This window comes from Heptranchias perlo, chromosome 43 (genome assembly GCF_035084215.1).
Source record: "Heptranchias perlo isolate sHepPer1 chromosome 43, sHepPer1.hap1, whole genome shotgun sequence".
NCBI lineage: Eukaryota > Metazoa > Chordata > Chondrichthyes > Hexanchiformes > Hexanchidae > Heptranchias > Heptranchias perlo.
In genome coordinates, this window is record NC_090367.1 from 4,896,957 (window position 1) to 4,920,813 (window position 23,857).

A 23,857-nucleotide genomic window follows, 5' to 3' on the forward strand; every position below is an offset into this window, starting at 1 on the left:
CATCCTTTTAGTTCTTTTATTGTTTGTCTCTACAATTTTCTCCCCGCCCTTCTTCTCCAAGAGGTGTTGTGTCCCTTACTGGGACTCAAGTGACCAATTAATATGTTTGTCTAGCTGTGGGTGAGCAGACTATACAACTGTGGATGGCATCACAGCCAAGCCCGATCCTGTCCTCATGCACATGCTCACTTCTAGTAGAGGTTGCATATTTCCATCAGGAGTAGGAATCCTGGCCAATTTTCCCTCCCCTAATCGAAGGCGCTGAGACCAACTGAGCCCCCTACCACTGTCCCAGTTCAGGTCAGCTAACTCAGCACAGTCAATGATGAAATCTTGATTCTTCCTGGCCTGCATCACCTCTAAGTCATTGGGGAGTCGACCTGTCCTTTATTTCATAGATCAACTCCACATTCTCACCAGCTACATCCAGCTGTCAGAAAATAAAGCTGCCAAATGCCGCTTTCAAACTCTAGGCCTGCGTGTGCTGGCTACTCCTGTGCCATGGAATGTGTCATACAATGTAAATGGGCATATTCCACAACACCAGTAGCCCTGGAATGTTCCAGATCCACTCTTTCTTGAAGCAGTTGAAGGTGGCATCATTCTGTAATTCCAAATTGTAAAAAAAAGTTCCTTTTAATGTGACTTTACTCAACACTGCACTACACGTACCAGTACAGCATCTGGACTTGTGGCTCCAAGCCGTTCTGGGTCCCAAGAATAACTGCCCCCAGGAGAAAGCTTTTCTCCTTTCCGGTGTAACTTCAGTCCCACCGTGTGTCGGTCCACAGTCTGTAGTATTTTCTGTGCTTCTTCGTATCCCATTTCATCAAAGTAAATTGTTGCACTCACGATTTGGTCACCTAAAAGGAAGGGAAAAATAGCTCATATTCATATAGCGCCTTTCAGGTTCTCAGGACATTTAAAACACTTCAACGGCAATTAATTACTTTCTGAAGTGCAATCACTGTGGTTATGTAGGCAAACGTGGTAGCCGATTTGTGCAGAGCAAGGTTCTGCAAACAGCAAATGAAATGAATGACTAGTTAATCTTTTTTGGTGGTACTGATTGAGGGAGGAATGTTGACCAGGACACCTGAAGAACTCCCAGCTCTTTGAATAGTGCCATAGGATCTTTAGCATCCACTGTCAGAGCCTTGGATAATGCCTCATCTAAAAGACGGCACCTCCAACAATGCAACACTCCCTCAGTACTGCACCGAAGTGTCATCCTAGATTATGTGCTAGAGTGGGGATTGAACCCATCACCTTTTGATTCGAGATAAGAGTGCTACCCACTGAGCTGGAAGAAAAAAGTGTTGAGACTTGAAATAGCGATGTAAAAGCCAAGCTCAGCCATGAGTTAAACAAGAGCGGGCTGCACAGAAAGAAAGAGGGCGCTATGGACAGAAACACAGTTGTCAATCCTGCAAAAGCTCATCTGGTACATGCACAGCCCAATGTGGAACTGAGGCATACAGTAATGTCTCAGGTTTGATCCCTGGTCGGTGCTGAGTTAGCTGATCTCAGCTGAGGCAGCAGCAGTGATGCTATAATTGGCCTCAGTGCCCCAGTATTTGAGTGGCTGAACTCTATTCAGTGACCCCTGCTGGAAAGTCCATGTGTTTCTGGACATTGATTGTGTTTGGATTCGGGCTTGGCTGTGATGCCCACCCATCACAGTAAAATTCCTTGCCGACACTCATTGGGCTTGATTTTACAATGGTGGCAGGTTGGCAGCTGGGGGGTGAAGGTGTGTGTGGCAAACCCGCATGAACAAAACTTACCGTTTCTGACGCAATCGCACGCTGATTGATAGTGATTGACGTCCTCTCCAGGTTGCGCGCCTGGCAGCTAGCCTGATTGACAGGTTGGATGCCGTCAGGAGCTGCAACGCAAGGGGGGGAGGGGCGAGAAAGAGAGAGCGAGACGTCATCCGGCACTGGAACAGAAAACCGGGGTGGGGGAGAATGGACCATCTGGTGCTGGACTGGAAGACTGGGGGGGGGGGGTTGGAGATCGGGAGGGTGAAGATGGGGACCATCGTGGGGGGCGGTGGTGAAGAGGGGACATCGCAGCGGGAGACAATGGTCACCGGAGCAGGTTTCAAAGGTAGGTTCATTTAGTGATTTCACTTCCTTCCATGGTTCTTAATTTATTTAGTTTCTTTCTGCCTGATCCGGCCCTCATGTTTCACCAGGCGTGAATCAGAAGCAGTGGATAAGCCACCCAGATAAGTTAAAAATCGTTCTAATCCCTTCATCTGTCACAGGTAAAGTGTCTTAAGTACCTCAGGTACATTTGGCTCTATTACTGTCATCCCGCCAGCTTTAACTGCCGGCGGTACTTCCGTTTTTAAGTCTCCCGCACGCACACAGGTGGGTCCCTGGAAAACTCAGAAGTCAGCAGGTTGGAGCCGGCTTCCGAACCCGAATGGGATTTCCGCGATTTTCGGAGCCCCCAATGCACCCGCAATTGCCTCCTAAAATCACCCCCATTGTCTGAGTGCACTCATGTAAAGTCGCCACATGGGTAAGTTACTGGAGGCAGCCTGGTGCCGTTGAAACCTGTACCTGAGCAAGAATCAATGTCTTCAGGAAAGAAAATTGGCCATGGAAATTAAAAAACAACAGTGCATCTGCTAACTCGTAATTATTTCTGACACTTTGACAAAAGAACTTAGCTCCTTTTGTCCATCAGCAGAGGAAAATGAATAATTTAAACTTACTGATACAGGTGACATGGAAGCCGATGTATAAAACAATTTTATAATGATGCGTATCTTTGAGCTGCAGCCTGAAACTGACTTAACACGTTTCAAAGTTCCCTGACCAAATAGCAATTACACTCTGAGTGACCTCAGCCGCATTTACCTAACAACAATTAGCCTTTGTAGCCTTAAAGGGACATAACTACCGTAGTAAAATAACATGTTGTGTAATGTATGTATAACAGCCCTGTTCTTATAAAGCAGTGCATCATCCAACTTATGGTAAGCATAGCCATGGGAGATGCATCAATATATCTTAAATTCTGTAATGGTGACTATGGGACTGTATGAACCTGGAAGACTAGGTTTCTAAGCGCCCTTCCTGCACTTAGGGGATTTTAAATAAGCTATTTTTAAATTAATCACAGCAAGTTTTCCAAGAGTGAAGGTAATTGTGAATTAAACATTTTTTTTTTACAAATTGCAAAATAAAATATGGGACTAGGAGGCTGCCTTTGTTTAAGAATCAGACCATCAGTTCAGAGTGTTACGGTTCAACCTTAACTACTGGGGTATAGTGTGCGAAAGGAAGAAGACCAATTGAGAGGCAGGGACCATACCTTCCTTCATCACCCCACTCTTTCCTACTGGAGAATTCTGCACCACGTCCTTGATGAAGATCCCATCATCGTTACCACTTATACTGAACCCGTGTGCAGCAGCTCCTGACCAGTTCGGGAGCAGCACGTCTAGATCATCGTCCTTTTTAGCCATCTGTCGAAATCAGCAGAAAAGTATTAGTCAACCCTTTTCCACTGCAGGAAGAATGCTGACTGAAAGGTCAGAGTTTATCACTGTCAGGATGTCACCAGCTCGGTGAAGCAGTCTGAACTCTAACAATGGATTGTCCACTGCTGCATTGTTTTTTAGAAACCAAATTCAGCTCCCTTCCACCTAGATGGCTCAGTGGGTGAATGTGCCGCCTGTGCGGTACTGAGCCATATAGACCAGGAAGGTCTTAGGTTCCAGTCCTGCCTGAGCTAAGTTAACTTATCTTGGTCATGGTGACAATAGTGGTATTACATTTGGCAGTAGTACTCTTGAACTAGGGTGGAGGGAGTATCCAACTGCTGATCGCTATGCAGTTGATAGTGCACGTTTGTCGATACTGGATATGGACAGTTATCAGGCTTGAGAGTGATGCCTCCACGATTGAAAAGCCAGCCAACACACAGCCCCTATGCTTAAACATGAAGAATGACCACTTGGACAAAGTGCCAGAGAGTGTCAATGGTTGTGCAACAACACCCTAGCAACAATTGGCACCTTCAACAGAGGAAAGGACAAAGAGAAATTGCAGAGTGACAAGTTTACATAGGCAGTTTCCATTACAAATGTGGACATAGGAAATCATAAAGGAGAAAGTTAACTCAAAAGTATGACAAAAATGTGACAACAGGAAGTAAGGTTTTGAGAACAGGAATTGCACACAGATATTAGATATTACATGGCATTTCAAATGGGGAATCAAGACCAAGTATGGTCTTCGGGTAAAGTGGGATTAAAGGGCAGGCTGCACAGACATAATTCAGTCCCCATTTTAAAGGATACTTTCTAGCTTTGTTTTGTATGATTTTATATTATTACTTATAGTTAATTAGCAAAATTTAAAGGAATTTTGGAAGTAGAGTTGGTTGAAGCACCAGAGTTTCTGTCCAGTACAGGCTGAGGAGCCAGGAGACATAAAACTGAGGCGATACAGCAACACCACTGACAGGAGGATGCATCTGTCTCTCTCTAGTTTTGAGATATGTCTGTTACAGTTCAGATATTATGCTTTGCATCACACATTTTACAAATTTCCCCAGCAACAAAAAATACTCTCTAATTGGCTTCAGGGTGTTCCTGGAGATGAGCCATTTTCAGCAATTAGACTCCGGGGACTGATCAGGTACACACAGATGCTCGTTAGCAGCAGAATAATACAATGTGCATCACACGGAACAATGCTTCTGTTCTTCTTAGGCTGTGCATCATCTGACTTACTGTATGCAAAGCTACAGGAGATCCACTGGAATTTATTAATTATGCAACGACTTTAATAACTATGTGTTCATTTATTAACTATGCAACTACTTTAATAACTATGTGTTCGCAAACTCTTTTCTGCATCACTACACTTACAGGGTGGTGGGTGACAATGAGAAAGGACATACCTTTGTGTAGATTCCCCGTCTCTGAAAGTATAAAACAAAATCGCTGCTGTTTCTTTGGCTGGTGCAAGGTCTGTTACTTCACTTGTGCTTGCTTCAGGCTCACAGCACTGGAAGAGAGAAGGAGCAATAGTCAGACTCAGCAAACATCAGGAGCTGTGAGGTTTATTCCAAGCCCTGTGCACCATCCATAAATCTGGTCATTTGTGGGCTGGCACCAGAAAAATGACTGCGAACATAAAACCCAACCAGTTCAGGAAAGGGAACCTGCCACCCCTGCCCGGTCTGGCCGACATGTGACTCAGTCCCACCCTACTTGGTACTTGATGCTCTCTGAAGTGACCTAGCAAGTCGCTTAAGGAGAAGATCCACCATCAATTTCTCAGGGGCAATATGACAGATCCTAAGTTTCAAATGGTTTCCTTGTACTGTACAATTCTCCTGGTCTATTAGAAAGGGCACTGAATTCTCTGCCGGATCCTGGCACCGCAAGAAAAATTTCCCAACTGAGCTGTCCCACTACACCAAAAGAGCCAAAAGAAGCAATGACTTGTAGGCTATAAAATCTGCATCTGACTTTCTGTCAGATTAATGATGATAACTGATGCCCCCCTCCCTCGATGGCTGAGTGATTAAATGAGCCAAACAGACCCAGGTATGAACTCCAGGAAATACTGAGTTAACTGATCTCAGCAGTTAGGCTTCTGCGATTGGTCTCGATGTGCCCAGCCAAGGGAAGGCTAAGTCAACCAAGGATCGTTTTCCTACGTGTTATACTTCTGGAATGTGAATGAGGACAGGATCAGGCTCGGCTACAATGGCCACCACGGTTTATTGGCCTGCTGATAGTCACATCCATAGGTTCTCTTGTAAAGAAAAGCCGCTCAGGTGAAGCGCGATAGGTGGAAGAACATCCAAGGAATCGTTCGCCAGTATGAATCAGTGCCTGCGGGAGAAGGAAATGCTTGATGTTGACATTGGGTGGGGGGCTAAAATTCCATGGGAGTTTCACTGGACTCCTGCCATAACTCTGGTGGGAGATTGGAAAGCCCTTGCAGATTTCAGCATCTGGGTATCTGAAATGGCAATTGTTGTTTTCCCTAGTTTGAACATCCCTCATACTGATGAGCATAAAAGTTTCAAAAAGACTCTAGACCAGAACAATCTGCTTTGGAAACATAATTATTTTTTGCACTAGACATATTCTAAAGCATAAAAGGCTTGTGTTTTGACAGCTGTGAAGGAAGTGCAGTTTTCAAAGGGTCAAATCCAGTTCTATCCAGTGATTATCCAGCAACTCATCCCTCATACACAACGTGCTGGGGCCAGTCTCACATTACTGCCAACATTAAGTCAACGACTGCTCTTCTAATGTGACAAAGCTATGCTTTAATCTGATTTGAAACCTCTTTCTGACTATCACAAAAAGAAAAAGAACAATCTTTCAACAACTAGTGAGTTTGCAACCTCCCAGCCAAGTCACTGATTTGAGATCTAGGGCTGCCTCACTCTCTGATTAGTTTTGTCAATTCCTGCCTCTCCAATCTGCCAGTCTCACCCAGTGAATTTTATCACGCTTTTGAAAAACCCTCCACTACGGAGGAGATCGGCCTTCCCCGGAGAAGGAATGCGTGCTCAGTGGCGAAACATATCTTGCTCATTCAGTTCACTCCACCAGGATCTGCAATAGTAAGCGTGTGTCCCTTTTCACACCTGTTAGTTTGCAAGCAGTCTTTGAGTGGTGAGGAAACTTGTAGCAAACGGACAGAAACAAAAAACAATCTAAAAGGGCTCCGCTCCCTCAATCTTTCAATGCACTGTCTAGGTGTGGAATTGGGCCATGTAGACCAGGATAGTTCCAGAATCGATTTGCAGTCTGTTCCGAGTTAGCAGACTTCAGCCGGAACAACAGTCAGCACTACAACCAGCCTCAATGGCCCTGGGTAGGAAGGGGGAAAAATTAGATGGGATTTCCACTCTTGATCTCTAATCAGGAATAGAAAGTGCTGTGTGGATATCAGGAGAGGACATGATCAGGTTTGCCTCCCTGCAGTCAAACAACTTGCCAACACTCACTATCTAGGCCCATATATGAAGAAGTAGTTGAGGTATCGAAGGGCTCCCTGTGGATCTGTACCTCGGCACGAGAGGGGGAGAAGAGCCTTGAAATGTTTAAGAAGTTTAAAAAAAACTTAATGTTGGCAAGCATCAAAATAAATAAATAAAAATGGTTTTGTGGCTGAGCTGCCCAGAATCTTGTTCCCAATTATTTTGGGAATTGTACAAGATTGGTTTTTACCCGTTTCAAATGGGAAAGGTCACCTGAGTCGGTATACCTTCCTACCACTGGGTGGCAGTTTGCTTTTCTTGTCAGCCTTGGCTCGGTGGTAGCACTCCCACCTCTGAGTCAGAAGGTCATGCTTTCAAACCCCACTCCGGAGACTTGAGCCTACAACCTAGGCTGACACTCCAGCGCAGGAGTGTTGCATTGTCAGATGAGACGTTAAACCACCTGTTAGGTGAAAGCAAAAGATCCCATGGTACTATTTGAAGAGCAGAGAGTTCCCACTGGTGTCTTGGTCAACATTCCTCCCTCAATGAACTGCACCAAAAAACAGATTAACTGGCCATTCATCTCAGTTGTTGTTTGTGGGATCGGTCTGTGTGTATTTGACTGCCATGTTTGCCTACAAAACAACACTTCTAAAGTAATTCATTGGTTGTGAAGCGCTTTGAGATGCCCCAAGGGTGCGATAAAATGTTACATAAATGCAAGTTTGATCTTTATTATGCTATGTTTGCTTGTCCAGCCTTGTCAAGGTCCCACCTGCTAACATAGGATTTCAGTCCGTCTGCCCTAGGACTACAAATCCACCCAAAACCACATTCCTATAGAGTGACCAAAGCCTTAAAGAGCTTTAGTCATGCATCAGCAACAATGAATTATCTCAATGGAGCATTAAAGGTGCAACAGCTGTAAGGGGCTGGCTCCTTTCACAACAAGGCATGACCAAATGCCCCTCCCCCTTGACTGTGACATGCACAAGAGGACAAAGCACGTCCAAAGCCATACTCTGTGTACAGTATAACTGAGGGGTTCTAAACCACACAAAACAATGCTCCAGGTTTGTTCATCCCTCTCCCCCCCAAACCTCGGTCTGTGCTGAGTCAGAAGATCTCGACCCAAGTGAATGTTGTGGGGTGGTGGCTGCTACAGTTTTCTTCTAGGCTAGGGAGGAGGGGAAAAACATCCAGGGCCCCACTACTGATCACTGGTCCAGTGATCCCATGGAGAAAGTGCATATGCGTAGAGGTTGGGCGATGACAGGATCAGGCAGAACTGTTATGCCCTCTGCAGTCGAATATCCAGACTTAAAGAACAAGAATGTCCACTTAGGTGAGGGGGGAAGCAAACAGAGTGGAAATTCGACAAATAGTAATTCCTCTTAGGACCTATTATGGATTTGTTGCCTCTGCCTCTGGCTGAGATAAAACTGCATTGTTCCTGTAAGGTGGGTGTGCTCTCACAAAGGCACTACTATACATACAGGGTGCGGCCACCACCTGAAAAGAAACATAGGCTGCTGCTGAGCGACGGTTCACTCAGGTAAAATATCTTTCGCTGATCAAAGATAAACAGAACAGGAATTTGTTGATAGGCCTGTGTCAACATGAGGCACAAAGAAAAATAAATGAAACAGCAAAAACAAGTGAAATCGCGAACAATGGCATGGTCTCCAAGATACTCTGGTAGAAAGTGAACAGATCAAAGTACCCAGCACCCACCCCTCCCCATGCATAACTGTACTTTCTGGTGTGAATACTGAGCCATACAGACCAGAGGGGCCCCAGGTTCGAATTGGTGTGAACATCTGGTCGGAGGGCTTGCTGTGATCCCCACCCCATGGATGAATTGCCTGCTGCCACTCGCTGCCTGGGCTAATGCTTGGATGAGTTACTTGGGCTATTAAATAAGGTGTGAAATGCATTCAATGGCTTCAAAGCTGATCCAGGCAAATGGTTCACATTAGCGAAGGGTTCAAATCCCAGGGTATATGAGTTTGAAAATGAGGAAGTTAGGAGTAAGAAGAGAAGTCAATTACCTTAAGAGTAATAGAGTTGTGGAGTAAGTTATTAAAGGACAATATCTATAATATATTATGTCTGTCAACTTTTCCCATATAAATTTCAGTGTCCACACTTATAATGGAAACTGACTATATAAATCTTATCAGGCTGTAAGTACATCATCCCAATGGAGGCATTGCAGCACGACTACTGCCAGGAGGGTGCAATTACAGCATGACACACTTACACAGGCAGTTTTCATTAAAAATGTATACAGAGGAATTTATAATGGCATTACAAAAATATGAACAGAATGTGTGACTTCAAAATGGGGACTGAATTATATCTGCGCACCCTGGTCCAATTATCCCCCACCCTCTAACCCTGCTTCAACTTGAAGACTACACTTGGTCTTACTCCCCAGGGCTGATTTTAACTTTCGACTTCACTGGAAAGAAAAATTGGGCAGGTGTATAATGGGCGGCCAATTCGCTATCGCCAGTTTTCCGCCACCGCTGAGAGTTAAAATCAGCTCTCCCTTGTGCAATGCCACTGGTAATTTAAAATATACTTTCACTGAAGTGGGTGGAATAAATGTTTTTTTTAATTATTTTTTTTTGCTAACTCTCTCCCTGCCTATGCTGAAAGTGCCAGCTCTTGCTGGGACGTGGTCCTATGGACGCCTGCATTCTTCTGCTACCTCATCCAAGTGGCAATCATTCTTCGTGGGTGAGTCTAGGCAGGCTGTTTGATCATGGGGGAGCCCAATCTCCTGACATCCACTTTCCAGCAGGAGACACTGAATAGCAATACAGAGTGGGAACCTTGGGTGATTTTTCCCCTCCCTAACCCACCCTACCCTCCCTGGCTGAAATCACCTAGCTCAGTACAGAATGGGAATCAAACCTGAGTTCCCAACAAAAGTTCTAATGTTCTTATTTGTTTAAAAGGAGTGGATGACAAATCTTCATTTGGCTTACACCTGTACAGTCTGCTGGAAATTCTGAGCTTCACCTATCAAATAGACTTCAGAGCAAGATTTCTTGCTGAAACTGTAACAGACAAATCCAAAAACACACAGAGTATGGATTGCATAGTGATCTGGGGATATAAAATGGTGTTGAATCTGGCCAGGGTACAACCCTGTGGATGCCTGCCACCCCCTCAAACTTCAGCCAACCGGCCGTTCCTTCTATGTGTGTAGGCTATTCAACCATGGGGGCATCAGGTCCATGCCCAATTGAGCCCTTAGCAATACATACACACTTGCTTTCCAGCAGGAGTCACTGGATAGCAATCAGGAAGCCTGGTTGATTTTTCTTCTCTCTAGACCAATGGTTGGTTCTAAGGCCACCCTGACCAAGATCAGCACAGACTGTATGACTCAGTACCACACTGGGAATGGCTTTACTCACTCATCCTATCAGGAAATTCCAACTATAAAATTGGGTGGATTGCATCAAGGTCTCATTGTTTGCTGTGAAAGGTTATCTCTTATTCCTCTAATTGTTTAATAACTGATTGTATAGACCTTTGAAGAAGTAACTGCAAACAACATAATGACTGCTTTATTGCACAATCATGTTGGTGAGGATGAAAGATATCCGTGATTAAGACACACTAACCTTCATGGCATCAAAGCATATTACACTGAGTACTCATGGAAAACCATCATAGCTATAATTGTCAAACACACAGCCACTTATTGCTTAAGTTATTATCCACTGTGCCAGCTGTCCCAATGTGCTCCAACATGCATGTCCTAACAAATCTACCTTAAGATTTGAACACTGATGCCACATTGAGAGGCTCTTCAACACCCCTCTTGCATTCATCATCCGATAGGTCATCCATCCTTCCCTCACCTTGCACCCCCGATGCACCTTTCTTGTCTGCCTACCAATGGTGCTGTGGTCATTGCATTTCCGCATGTTCCGCTCTCATTCCTCCTAAGCTCTGAACACACTGTCGCACCCTTCTTCCATCTTGCACCCTTGCTGTGTTGTAATTAAGACTCGTTGCATTGCTTCCTTTTCTAACTCTTCACTTCCTAGAACCTCAAAACTAGGAACTCCCAATGTTATCCAGCGATCAGCTGAGCCACAGACCAAGAAGGTCCCAGGGTCCATCCCCGACCAGTGCAATGGACGTAGCTGATCTCAGCTTGTGGGGTGGTACTGCTGCTATAATTGGCCTCAGTGCCACAGGGGTTGGGGAGGAAATTTAGCCAGCGTTCCCACTCTTGAATGTTATTCAATTAAACCCTCACCCACCCCCCACACACACAATTGAGTGTGCCCATGTGTGGAGATTGGGCTCAGCTATAATGCCCCAATAGTCCAACAGTCTGGCCGTGCTTCCTTTTCAGACTCACATGTGAATGATGGCCACTTAGGCATGGTGATAAGGGACAAGCAAGGCTGCTAAAACCCTAACCCAGCAAGGAGTCAACATCTTTAGAGCAAGGGGGAGACAGTTGTTGAGAAAAATGTCTTCCCTTCCTCCTACAATCTATAAGCCTTTAAAATCAAAGCTTGGCATCACCTAAGCACTACTTCTTGATTTATGTTGTCTTCTCTTTTGAACCTTGATGGTGTCCTGCCCTGTGGCCCTTGGCCTTTCACCTGGATTTCTCCTTTCCTTTCCCCTCTTCCTCTCCTGCAGAGACTGATCCTTGCTGCCAACAGTCCCACCAGCCTCAGGTACATCCATCATAGGTAACCCTAGACAATTGAATGTTGACTGGCTATTTGACCACTGAGAGCATCACAAACAAGGATGATCCTGTTCTCACCTGATCCTGTTCTCACACATGCATTTTCCAGGGATGGATTTGGGTCCTCTGGTCACTATAGCTCAATGTTATACTGGACAATATGTTTGCTGTGCTTTGATATAGTTTCCTTAGGTATACAGTCACTCTCAACATAACCATATAGCCACCTCCATTAGCTGTTCTCCTCCCTCTCTGCTCACCTTTATTAGACTGTACTCCCTGAATTCCCTTTCCACTGACACATGCAAAGGACAGCAGTTAACACTCAGTATAACACTCTCTGAAATACCCCACATCCCTCACTATAACACTCTCTGAAATACCCCACACCCCTCACTGTAACACTCTCTGAAATACCCCACACCCCTCACTGTAACACTGATATTTCCCACACCCCTTACTGAAACATTCCTCCATATACACCACAACCTTCACTGTGACTCTGAAATACCCCGCATCCCTCAGTGTGACACTGTAATACACCCCACACCCCTTACTGTAACATTCCTCCATACACCCCACAACCCTTCACTGTAACTCTGATATAACCAACATACCTCACTAACATTATGAAATACCCCTCACTATAATACACATATATTATACACCCCTCTCTATTACACTCTGATGTAAGCCACACCTCTATATGTCCTAATTAACAAACTGTTTTTCAATATTGAAACAAGTTACTTTGTTTTTGGGTTAAAAGTAACTTTCAAACCAGGTTTGGACCCTTGTGACAGGGTCTGTTAGGTTTAATCACAAAGCAGATGGTCTGTACTGTAACACAAGATCATTGTGTATGTTAGAGAGGCTTATTAGCCACATGACCTGAGGCACTGAGTGTTTAAAAGTAAGGATTGGGAACAAAACCTCCAAAAAGAGAGACAGGAAAAGAAAAAGTCACAGCAAGAGAGATAAACAGATACAGAGTGATAGAGAGAAATAGAGAAACACAGACAGTGAGCTAGAAATAAACAGATCATGATAGAGAAAAATAGAAAAACAGACCGTGAGGTACATGGATAGTTAAACATTGAGAGAAAGATAAACAGATAGACAGTAATAGATAGAGAAAAAGAAAAAAGATAGTGAGAGAGAGAAAGATAAACAGAGGAAAAGAGTGAGAGCCAGACAGCAGGAGGGGAAACGATCAACAGAGGGAGATGGCAGGAATAAAACTGAGGCAGTAAAACAAGGGGTGGAAAGGAAGAGGGATAGGGGATAGGATAGAGTGCTGTAAGAGTGACTTGGTTTATGAGTGGGAATGTTAAAGAATGGGGGAGATAGTAAGGAGGGGTCAGGGAGTAGGTGAGGGAGAGAGGAAATAGACACGGTGGTTGAGAGGGAGATGTTTTCTGACCTCAAAAGCACTACATCCACAAGAGACCGAAAAACAAGCTTCTTTTTGAAGAAGAGCAGGTCTGATAGACCCCACGTGTTTCTCTGATGAATCATCTGAATTGGTTTCAGGGTCTCATTATTCCAATTAATCTCATTCTGTTTCACATGTCCCAGAAAAATGCCCACATTAGCTTCTCTTGGGGTAACACAGAGGCCAATCTGTCAAAACAGTTCCATGCATTTGCTCTGGAAAAGTCAGTAGGACAACAGCAGGCTTAACCAGAGAGTATCCTCTTTTGTTAGCAGATAATTCGTTGAATTGAATTTTTTTAATTCTTTTTAAAAACAGGATATGTATCACCCGCAGCCCTCAATTCAATATCATTTGACACACAGCATTCTGTCACTTTTATTTATTTTTAGATTTTCTCCCCTTCTGCCCCAAAATCACAGGTTCTACACCTGGCAGCTGCCCTCCAGTACCTCCCCCAATGTGGTCATTCTTCTCCTGCATGACTAGACGATTAGTATCAGCAGACTATTCCACTGTGGAGGGCATTGCAGCTAGGCTAATCCTATCCTCTCTTGAGACTCACACATAGAGACTCATAGAATTTTACAACATAGAAATAGGTCATTCAGCCCATCGTGCCTGTGCCAGCTTTCTGAAAGAGCTATCCCCTTACTGCATTTGCCTTGCCCGTTCCCCATACCCTTCAAATATTTATCTACTTCCCTTTTAAAATCTACTATGGATTCTGCACCTGCCACTGTTTCTGATTGAGCATTCCATGTCCCAACAACCCACTGCTTAAAAAAATTTCTCCTATCGTCTCCCGTCATTCTTTAGGTGATGATGTTAAATTTATGCCCTCTACTTACTGACTTACAACTAGTGAAAATAGTTTTTCCCTAGTTACCCCCATAATTCTGAACACTTCTAGCATATCTCCAATGACAAGAGCCCCAGTTTCTCTAGTCTCCCCTCTTAACTAAAGCCTCTCGTCGTTGGTATCATCTTAATGATTGTCTTCTACTCCCTTTCCACATGCACTTTCCAGAAGAGGGGCACTGAATGGTGATTAGAAGCGAGAACTGTGGCCAGTTATTCCCTCTCTCTAGGCCAGGCTGTTATAGCAACCGTTACTGCAGGCAGGGTTGCTGCTCCTGATCACTATCCAGTGACCCCCGCTGCATGTACGCACACGTGAGTGTCAAGTGATTTGATGTTTGATTCAAGGACACGGTTTTGATGCCCACTCCAATCAAATAGCCTACTGACACTCACTGTCTAGGCTCACACTTGAAAAATGGCCAGTTAGGTGAGGGACAGGAGATGTGCTGATGTCCATGGAACTGCACCCCAGCCCCATTTAGCACCTTCAGAAGAAAACCTAGCAGTGAGGGGCTGAAAATAGCTCTGTTTAGACAATGCCCTGGAAATTGGTCCGCCGGCCTCTTTAGGATAGTACCGGCAAGCTGCAGGCATCACTCGCGGCCCCAGAGACAGCGCGCCGATAGCGGGAGGAGTATATTTGGCTGGGTAGGAAGCCAGCCGAGGGCCTCAATTGAGTCCGAGAGGAAGGTTTTAATGTGGAGCCAGGAGGAGAACTCCTGCTCCTCCCCACTCCACATTCAGGTACCTTTTTTTAAAACTTACCTTATTGGTAAGGTCCCTTTGAGGACGGCTGGTTAGGCCGCCTGAAGACCAGGTAATCCCGAATGCCGCAGACCCGACAGCTGATGCGTTCAGGGTAAACCAATTTCTGGACTGATCCCAAAATAGGCATTAGGGCCCGGAATAGTATATTCAAGGAACCTAATGCCTGTTTTAGGTGGCCGTCAGGAACGCCTCTACAGCTCCAGAACCAATATCATGTCAGACATGTTTCCGACACTATCCCAGAGTGGGAGATTGGCCTCTTTAATTGGACCTCTTTGCACCTGTTTTCCACGAGGTCCAATTTCACCTCCAGTGAGTTTCTAGTTGAGAACTGATGGGGGTTTTAACTGAATGTAGCCAAGGGTTTGATTTAGACTCAGGATGTGATTTTCCTCTACTGTCTGCTCCTGTGTAAACAGCAAGGGCAATCAGTAGCTTCAAAGGAAATCAGCAGATCTGGAACCTGCACTCATAACATTCTCTGCTGCATTCCACAGATTCTTGGGCCTGTCTGAAGGATGCCTCAGGCAGATGGGGGTCTTTGCCTTCTACATTGAATAGCTGCGCAGATAAACATAATCCCATCAAATCAAAGACTTTCTTGTCTCCTCAATCCCTGGATTGGATAGTCCCACTCACCTTCATTGACTCCCGGTCCCCTAACGCAGCAAATATAAAATTTTCATTCTCGTGTTTAAATCCCTCCATGGTCTCACCCCTCTTTAGCTCTGTAACCTCCTCCAGCCCTACAACCCCCTCCACCCCGAACTGTCCGTTCCTCTGATTCTGGCCCCCTATCCACTCGCTTCTCTTTGCCCCATGATTGGCGGCTGTGCCTTCAGCCACCTAGACTCCGCACTCTCAAATTCCCTCTCTAAACCTCTCTACCTTTCTTTTCTCATTTAAGACCCTCTTTAAAGCCCATCCCATCTCTTGATCAAGCTTTTGGTCACCTCTCCTAATATCTCCTTCTTTGGCTTAGCCACCATTTATTTCTTTACGGCTCTGTGAAGCGCCTTGGGACCTCTCTGCGTTAAAGGCGCTTATATAAATGCAAGTTGTTGTTTTGGTTACACACAGAACTGATAGTGGTTTATGATAATTAAAATAAAAGCAAAATACTGCAGATTCTGGAAATCTGAAATAAAAACAGAAAGTGCTACTCAGCAGGCCAGGCAGCATCTGTGAGGAGAGAAACAGAGTTAACGTTTCAGTTCAGTGACCTTGTCAGAACTGGAAGAAATAAATATTTAACAGTTTTAAAGCAAGTACAGAGCCAGGGAAAGAGGGTGGTGGGGGGGAAGGAGGAGAGGGGAGGAAAGAACGAAAGAGAAGGTCTGTGATAGGGTGGAGGGCAGGAGTGATTAAATGACAAAAGGGATGATGGTGCAAGGCAAAGGGGGCGGTAGAGGGACAAGTAAAGAAACAAAAGATGGGTCTAGAGGAGCTCTAAATGGCAACAGCAGAATCATTACCAGCACCTGCTGTCTGAAAAAATAGGAGCAGTGGTTATGATCTGAAGTTATTGAAATCAGTGTTGAGTCCGGAAGGTTGTAAATTGCCTAACTGAAAGATGAGGTGCTGTTCCTCAAGCTTCCGTTGAGCTTCAATGGAACAGTGTAGGAGGCCGAGGTCAGAAAGAACAAAGCGGGAGTGGGACGGAGAATTAAAATGGCAAGTGACTAAAAGCTCGGGGTCATGCTTGCGGACTGAACGGAGTTGTTCAGCAATGCGATCAAGCAATCTGCATTTGGTCTCCCCAATGTAGAGGAGACTGCATTGTGAGCAGCAAATACAGTATACTAAATTGAAAGAAGTACAAGTAAATCTCTGTTTCACCTGGAAGGAGTCTTTGGGGCCCTAGATGGTTTATGGTGTTCGGGAAGGTTATCGAGCAGACAGCATAGCTACATTTGATGAAGACTAGTAATGAGTTGATTCAGATCACGACCAGTTCCAATGAAAACGCCCACCTTTGTGGAAATACACAGAAGCCATGATGACCATCTAAAACCCCAAGGCTTCATTGGATTCAGCCAGCTTGGAGGAAGATTTAAATTGCAGGATTCACCCCAACAGGTCATTATCCTCAAACACGTAATTGTACCAATCCCAAAACAATGAACGATTCTTTATTTCTATCAAAGGAAAACAAATCTTTTCCCTGCACTCACACCAGTAAGAGTGATTTTCTCCTTACATTAGGGAGCAATTGTAAAACCGGCCCTACTCTAGACCTAGGCTGACTCCAGGCCTAGCCTGGCTTCAGAGCCCAAGGCTTAGACCAATTCAGTTTAAGACTCCAGAATTATCAGGCCATGCTCACCCTACTGTAGGTCTCATGCCATATATGTGATGCAGGGCATCTTAAGTGCCATCTCCCATTGCCAGAAGGGATGCTCGAGAAGGGAGAAATATAGCAAGCTGGAGTAAGACCACAGGAGCCAAAGGGGCGAATCTTCAATCCAGTAAAACAAACTCATACTGCGCAGCTCACTTTAACATGGAGTCACCAGAACTGCACCATAGCAAGAGTCTGACCTTTCAGGAAAACAAAATTGAAGGGGGTGGGGGGGCGGAGAGACATTATTTTTCCTTCATTTTTTTTTGTTCCTCATTGGAAAAAGTCGGTGTGAGCCATGTCACGCGGAACAGGAATCTCCTGGCTCTGCGCACGAGAAAAAAAGGTGAATAGAATTCAACGACAGCCCGTTAATAAAAAAAATTCCACAGAAAAAGAAACAACTTTCTTCTTCTCTGCTTCCTCAGAATTATGAGCTCCTTCTCTGCCAGTTTCCTAAGCTCCCCCTGAAGGGAGAGCAAACTGCACTCCTCCAGCTAATATCAACAGGGATTTGAGCGATGGAGCCAAGAAAAATAACACAGCTCCTTTCAGTTTAGCCGAGCCACAGACTCCCTTGACCTACATACAATTTGGGGCAGAGCGGTTACTTGTTTACTGCATTTTAGACTTAATTCAAATTGAGAGCTGAGTTGAGCAATTAGCCAAATTCTATTAAGGAAAAGCAATCTAGCTGTTCTTGCAATCTACTATGCTTCCCCTGTGAAGGCATCAATTCTTGAGAAGTTTTAGTTCTGCCAGCTGTCTCCCAGTATCTCACCACAGATGATCTAGTCATTATCACATTACTGTTTGTGGGAGCTTGCTGTGCGCAAATTGGCTGCTGCGCTTCCTACATTACAACAGTGAACTACACTTCAAAAGTACTTCACTGGCTGTAAAGCATTTAGGATGTCCTGAGGTCGTGAAAGGCTCTTTATGAATGCATATTCTTTCTTTTCTTTCACCCAGATGCTTTCACATTGGCCAGGACACTCAGATTCCGGGGGAAAGGCGTCTGTGAGCTGACTCCCAGCTCCCTCAAGCCGGAGTCCAAACTACATCGCATTTAAATTTAAAAAATGGTTTAAGGCTTATCTTGCTCAGGCAGTGCTGGGGCGCCAGAATTTGCCCCAACACTGCATAGGAAAAGCAGCCCGGGGTTCCTGCTCCCGAAAGGTACGATTGTTGAAAAGTGCGAAGGTGTGGACTTTGGGTTAGTTGGGCAATCAGACTAGGCCGTGCGCCCCATAACCTCCCCCCCGCCATACATTATTCATAGTCTAGCCTCACACATGAAGAATGGGCACTTATGTGAGACACAGGGGGTTGGCCAGCGCTCCCAGAAGCCAAACCTCAGCGAGAGACAGGATCTTCAGGCGTAAATTGAGGGAGAAACACACCTTAAACGCACTGAAAGCCAGTCGGCAAAAGACTTGGAAAGTTGCAATTAAAAAACACAGAAAATACATTGTTCATGCAAATATTTGTAAGCAAATATTCAGATGGTTTACATCTTAGCAAGTTATCCTTTTTCTCTGCCTCAGCACTAAAGCCCAGAGATTCTGCCAACATCCAAAGCAGCAGCAGCCAAATGGTGCATTGTGTTCCCACACAACTTTTCAAAGGCTCTTAATGAGACCCCACAGGAAAGTATCAGATCCCAACCAGAGATGGGGGATGGAAATCAGCCAGCATTCCCAGTCCAGATTGCCATCTAGTGAACACCTGGCTGGAAAGTACGTGTGGATTTCGGGTGAAGACCAGGATCGAGCTATCACTTTCCCATGTGGATGAATAGACACGAACACTTGTTGTCAAGGTTCACACACGAGGAGGAATGATTCCCTTGGGAGAGATACTGCCTGTGAGGCCAGACATCGAGGAAAGAGTCAATGTTCTCAGAAGAGAAATACTAATGGACAAAAACGACAAGGAACAAGGGCAGGAATGTCATTGGAACACCATCACCTCCAGTTGCCCTCCAAGTCACACACCACCCTGACTTGGGCATATAATCGCTGTTCCTTCAATGTGGCTTGGGTCCATATCCTGGGATTCCCTATCTAATACCATATTGAGAGCACTGTCACCAAAGGAGTGCAACAGTTCAAGAAGAAGGCCACCACCACCTTCTCAGGGCAACGCAGGACGGCCAATAAATGCGGTCCTGCCACATCTCGAGAACAAATAATTAAAAAAAACCAAATGGATTTTATGTAAACAGGTGGACGCTCAGTATTCCAGCCATATGCCCCATCCCAACCAAGCAGTGGGAATTGCAGGCAATGGCCCCCAGGATGATCTTAAACACCTCCCATTGGATGGCTGAAGGGCAGGACTTCAGGAGCAGATCATCCACTGTCTCATTTAGAAAACTGACAAACGATTGGGTTAAAAAAAAAGTGCCTTCACTTTTATGGCTTGGCGGCTTCATCCAGCTGAGCCGCGCAGACCAGGAAGGTCCCAGATTTGATCCCCAGTCTGTGCTGAGTTTCCTGAGTACCCCTATGGCAACAATTGGGTGCAGTGCTCACCAAGTTGGGAGGAGAACAAATTCAGCTTGGGAGCTGCTCCCAATCACTATACAGTGACCCCCTGCTCCAAAGTGCATATACACAGATATTGGGTGAGGACAGGATTGCAATGCCCTACAGAGTAGAATAGCCTGCTGTGTGGCTCTGATTCCAACCGCCCCCATTTTGGGGCAATACATTTATTGCTGAAAAAAACTAGTGAAGCTGGGACCCTCCAAAGGGCCCAGTATGGTGACGCTCGACTACATCACAGCTCTCCCAAACAGACTTTGTGCTTGCAAGTAAATTTCAGGACACAGCCCCAAGCCCATACAGGCAAGCAATCTTGAATTATCTGTGAGTTAACAGTACTCCAGTAATAGCATTAGCCGATGGACTCTCTGTTACTGAGATAATGACTGCAGCAGCTGCATTTTGCAGTTTCTCTTGGTCTCTCTTGTGACTTGTCGATATGTTGTCCCAATTTCATCTCCTCCTCTCCTGAAGGTTCTAACTGCTGCTCAGGTGCAGGTCCCTGGGCCCCGGCTGTACCCAATGGGCCATTCTTCATGCTTCGGTAGAGTATACCATCATGGGGGGCATCACAGCTGAGGCTAATCATGTTCTCATCCCACATCCACACACATACATCTTCCAACATACAGTGATCAGGAGCAAGAACTATCCCTAATGTTTTCCCCCTCATTAGCCAGGCTGCGATGAGCTAACTAATCACATACCAGGAACTGAACCTTGGATTGGTCTTTCTGTATGGCTATAGCATAGATTCTCAAACTGGAGGTCCCTGGAACTTAGGGGAGTCTGTGAACAGATCGAATGGGATGTAAATATTTGAATGGGATCCACAGGAGAGTGTCATTATGTACAGAGGGTCTCCAGGTGTGTGTTGATATTTGAATGGGGTCCACAGAAGGATGTCAGCATTTGCTGGGGGTCCCTTGGAGGGTATCAGTTTTATCAGGGGGTCCTTCGGAATGCATCATTATTTGGAGGGCATCATCGGGAGTGTGTCAGTATTTGCAGGGGGTCCCCAGAAGGGCATCAGTATTTGCAGGGGGGTCTCCAGACAGAAAAATTTGAAATCACTGGGCTATCATGTAAAATATAAACTATCACTGTTTGTTACTGTGTGTTATTAACGGTCTTACAAAGGCTCTGAATTGCATGTGCACTTCACCTAGTGCACTGTGTGTGCACAAGTCTATCAGTGCTTATACACAATTTGTCACCATTCCAGGTTACTTAAATTATTCAATAAAGGATTATATATTCATTATACAAATTATTTTGTTAATGAATTATAATTAATTATTTATAAAATTGTGTCTATTATAGGGCTGTCAGTTTATGTTTAACATTCCCTGCACCGAGCTTTTACACAACTTTACATAAGTTGCATATATATAGCACCTCATCTTTTCTCAGAAACTTGTCAGTGTTTTGTATATGAGTTCCTTTTGAAGAACAGTCACTGTTGGTATGCAAGCAAACCATGGCAGCCATTTAGTGGACAGCACTAAAATGAATGGCCAGTTAATCTGTCTTTGGTAATGTTTGTTGATGGAGGAATGTTGGCCGGGATACCAGGAAAACTCCCCTCCTGTTCTTCCAATAGTGCCATGGGATCTTTAACATCCACACGATCAGATAGATGGGGCCTCGGTCTCATCCGAAAAACAGCACCTCCGACAATGCAGTACTCCCTCACTACTGCACTGGAGTGTCAGCCTAGATTTATGGGCTCAAGTTTTTTAGAGAAACAGTTATAAAGATCCCCACTTCTACCCAGTAGTAAAGGAAATGACTGTCCAACACCATGCACATGGTGGGGATAGTATTTTGATATTCACAGTAAAAGGCTAAAAACTTAACAAGCTCAACAGCCTTTTAAGCACCTCTTTATGACTATCTCTCTTTTATTTTGATAGAACATGCTAGGTGCTCTCTTCCCTAACTGCAATGGTTCAAGAAGGCGGCTCACCACCACCTTCTCAAGGGCAATTAGGGATGGGCAATAAATGCTGGCCTTGCAGCGATGCCCACATCCCATGAATGAATGAATTTTAAAAAAACACACCGACCCCGTTACCTCAGCCCAGTCCCTGCAGTTAAGTTCTATTCTCTCGAGTGTTTTCAGTGTGACCAAATGATCTGCACTCCTAAAATTGGGGGTTTTGAGAATGCTGCTGAAACAATTCTGCCGAAACAATTCTGCCAGCCGCATCCTTTGCTTCGTTTTACTGCTGCCCTCTGGCCCAAGGGATGGTTCTTTAACGCTGTTTACAGCCCAGTAGCTATCTGCAGTTCTTTCCTACATTGAATGGTGCAGTCTGCGCTGAGTCAGCAGATCTCAGTATGAGCCGCTGTGATTTCCTCAATGCCCACTGGGGAGAGGGGGGAAAAACGGCCAGGAACCTCTGCTCCCGGTCACCATCTCGTGACGCCTACCGGATAGAGCTTGTGGAAGTGGGCCTCGGAGGAAGACAAGACCAGGCTTGGCCGCAACCCCCTACTTTTCGGGTGAATAGTCTGCCAACACTCACTGTCTAGGCTGCTACGATGAAGAAGAGTAACTTGGCCTGTAGGCGACCGACCATTTTCTATCCCATTCTCAAGGAGAGTGGGAGAGAAAATGGACAAAAACAAAATGGAGCCCACATCTTCAAAGTGCCACCATTTTGTCATGTTAATGAGAAAGCTGTAACCATGGCAAAACTACAGCTTGCTCTTAACCTAGTCAAATCAGGTTTTCCTCATTTCAGATCTATTTATACCTCGTTTCCATTTTGTGCAAACTTAGATGAGATTCAGATCTCCTTCTCTTTGTTCCTTAAAAAACTGAAATGTTATCACAGGCAGAAAAGCTGCACAAACTCTTGGGGATACAGGTTACTCTGAGCCCAGTTCTTGCTATACCCACTCGTGTAAAATTCCTGTTTGCTATTTCAAAAACATTCACTAACCCACTTTAAACGGGTTAAAATAGTGAGCAGGAATTTTACATGAGCACATAAACCAAGTAGCTAAAAGAAAATGGTATCTAAAATCATCCCCCCACCCCCCCAGAGTTTAACAAGCCCTGGGGACACGGTTCTACAAAAGTTTCCTCACCAGAAACTGGCAGTAAATGTTTGCAAATTGTTTCCCACAGTCAATGTTCCAGAATATTCTCAAGCAATGTACTTTCTAAAAAAAATTTAAGAATCAATTGCTATGCGTTGCTAGTTGTTTTCTACATTCTCAGAGTTAACTTGACAGATTCTAAAATGGACAGCAGGGAATCTGAGTTTTATTTTTTCTGTTTTTTTAATAACTCTGTTCCCTTCCCACGTCTGTACAAATGTTGTCACATTCCCAAATCGGCTTGTTAAAATATCTTCTCTTTTGAACCCAGTGCATTTTTTAAAGAAAACCTTAAAGAATGCATTTAATACAGCACATTATCCCATATCTCAGATGCCTCAAAGTACTTCACATGCAATGAATTAACTTTGAACTGTTATTATGTCAGTAAACACAATAGCTATTTTTGCACACAGCAAGATCAGTAAAAACAACAGCAACAACATCTATTTATGTAGGGCCCTTAATGTAGAAAAATGTCCCATGGCGCTTCACAGGACCGTAACCAAAAATTGACACCAAACCAACGGAGATATTAAATGGGATGGCTAAAAGCACCCAATAAGATAAGTGACTAGTTAATCTGTTTTTGGTGGTGTTAGTTGAGGGATGAATGTTGGCCCAGGGCACCAGGAGAACTCCCCTGCTCTTCTTCCAATAATATCCATTTGAACAAGGGCCTCATTTTAAAATATGGTTCAAAGAACATTACCCCCCTCAACAAGTACACTCCCTCAGTATTGCACGCTCAGTACTAGAAACATATATTTTATATACATCTTTTTTTGACAACTTCATTTAAACAATTGAGTTCACATTTTTTTCACAAGCAAGATATGTTAAGTGTGTTCTCATTTTGACCCTCCAGTTGAAAGATTGTTGTGCCAAAGTTGTTAGTAAAGGTTTTTTCTCCTTTTGTTGATAAAACAAAAACAGAGTCCAGACTTTTTTAAAAATCACATCTTTGGTCTACATCTTTATGTGAAAATGATCATTAGCAAAACTACTCAGCCTCATTACTCCCAGCTTACCCATTATGCTTAAAATTGGCACCGTGTTTAATACATTTAGCTTCTCCCTGT

General features: G+C 44.5%; 1 protein-coding gene across 2 annotated transcripts in view; it reads right to left on the minus strand.

Moving 5' to 3' along the window:
• The window catches only part of ahnak (AHNAK nucleoprotein), a 46,382-nt gene that overhangs the window by 17,946 nt on the left and 4,579 nt on the right, over positions 1-23,857 (minus strand). For both annotated transcript variants that reach the window (XM_067975673.1, XM_067975674.1), the window contains exons 2-4: positions 4,927-5,033; positions 3,331-3,484; positions 673-863 (exon numbers count right to left, since the gene is read on the minus strand). In XM_067975673.1, coding sequence (XP_067831774.1) covers positions 673-863; positions 3,331-3,484 — 345 coding nt within the window. In that variant the 5' untranslated portion in view covers positions 4,927-5,033. The remainder of the gene's footprint in view (positions 1-672; positions 864-3,330; positions 3,485-4,926; positions 5,034-23,857) is intronic.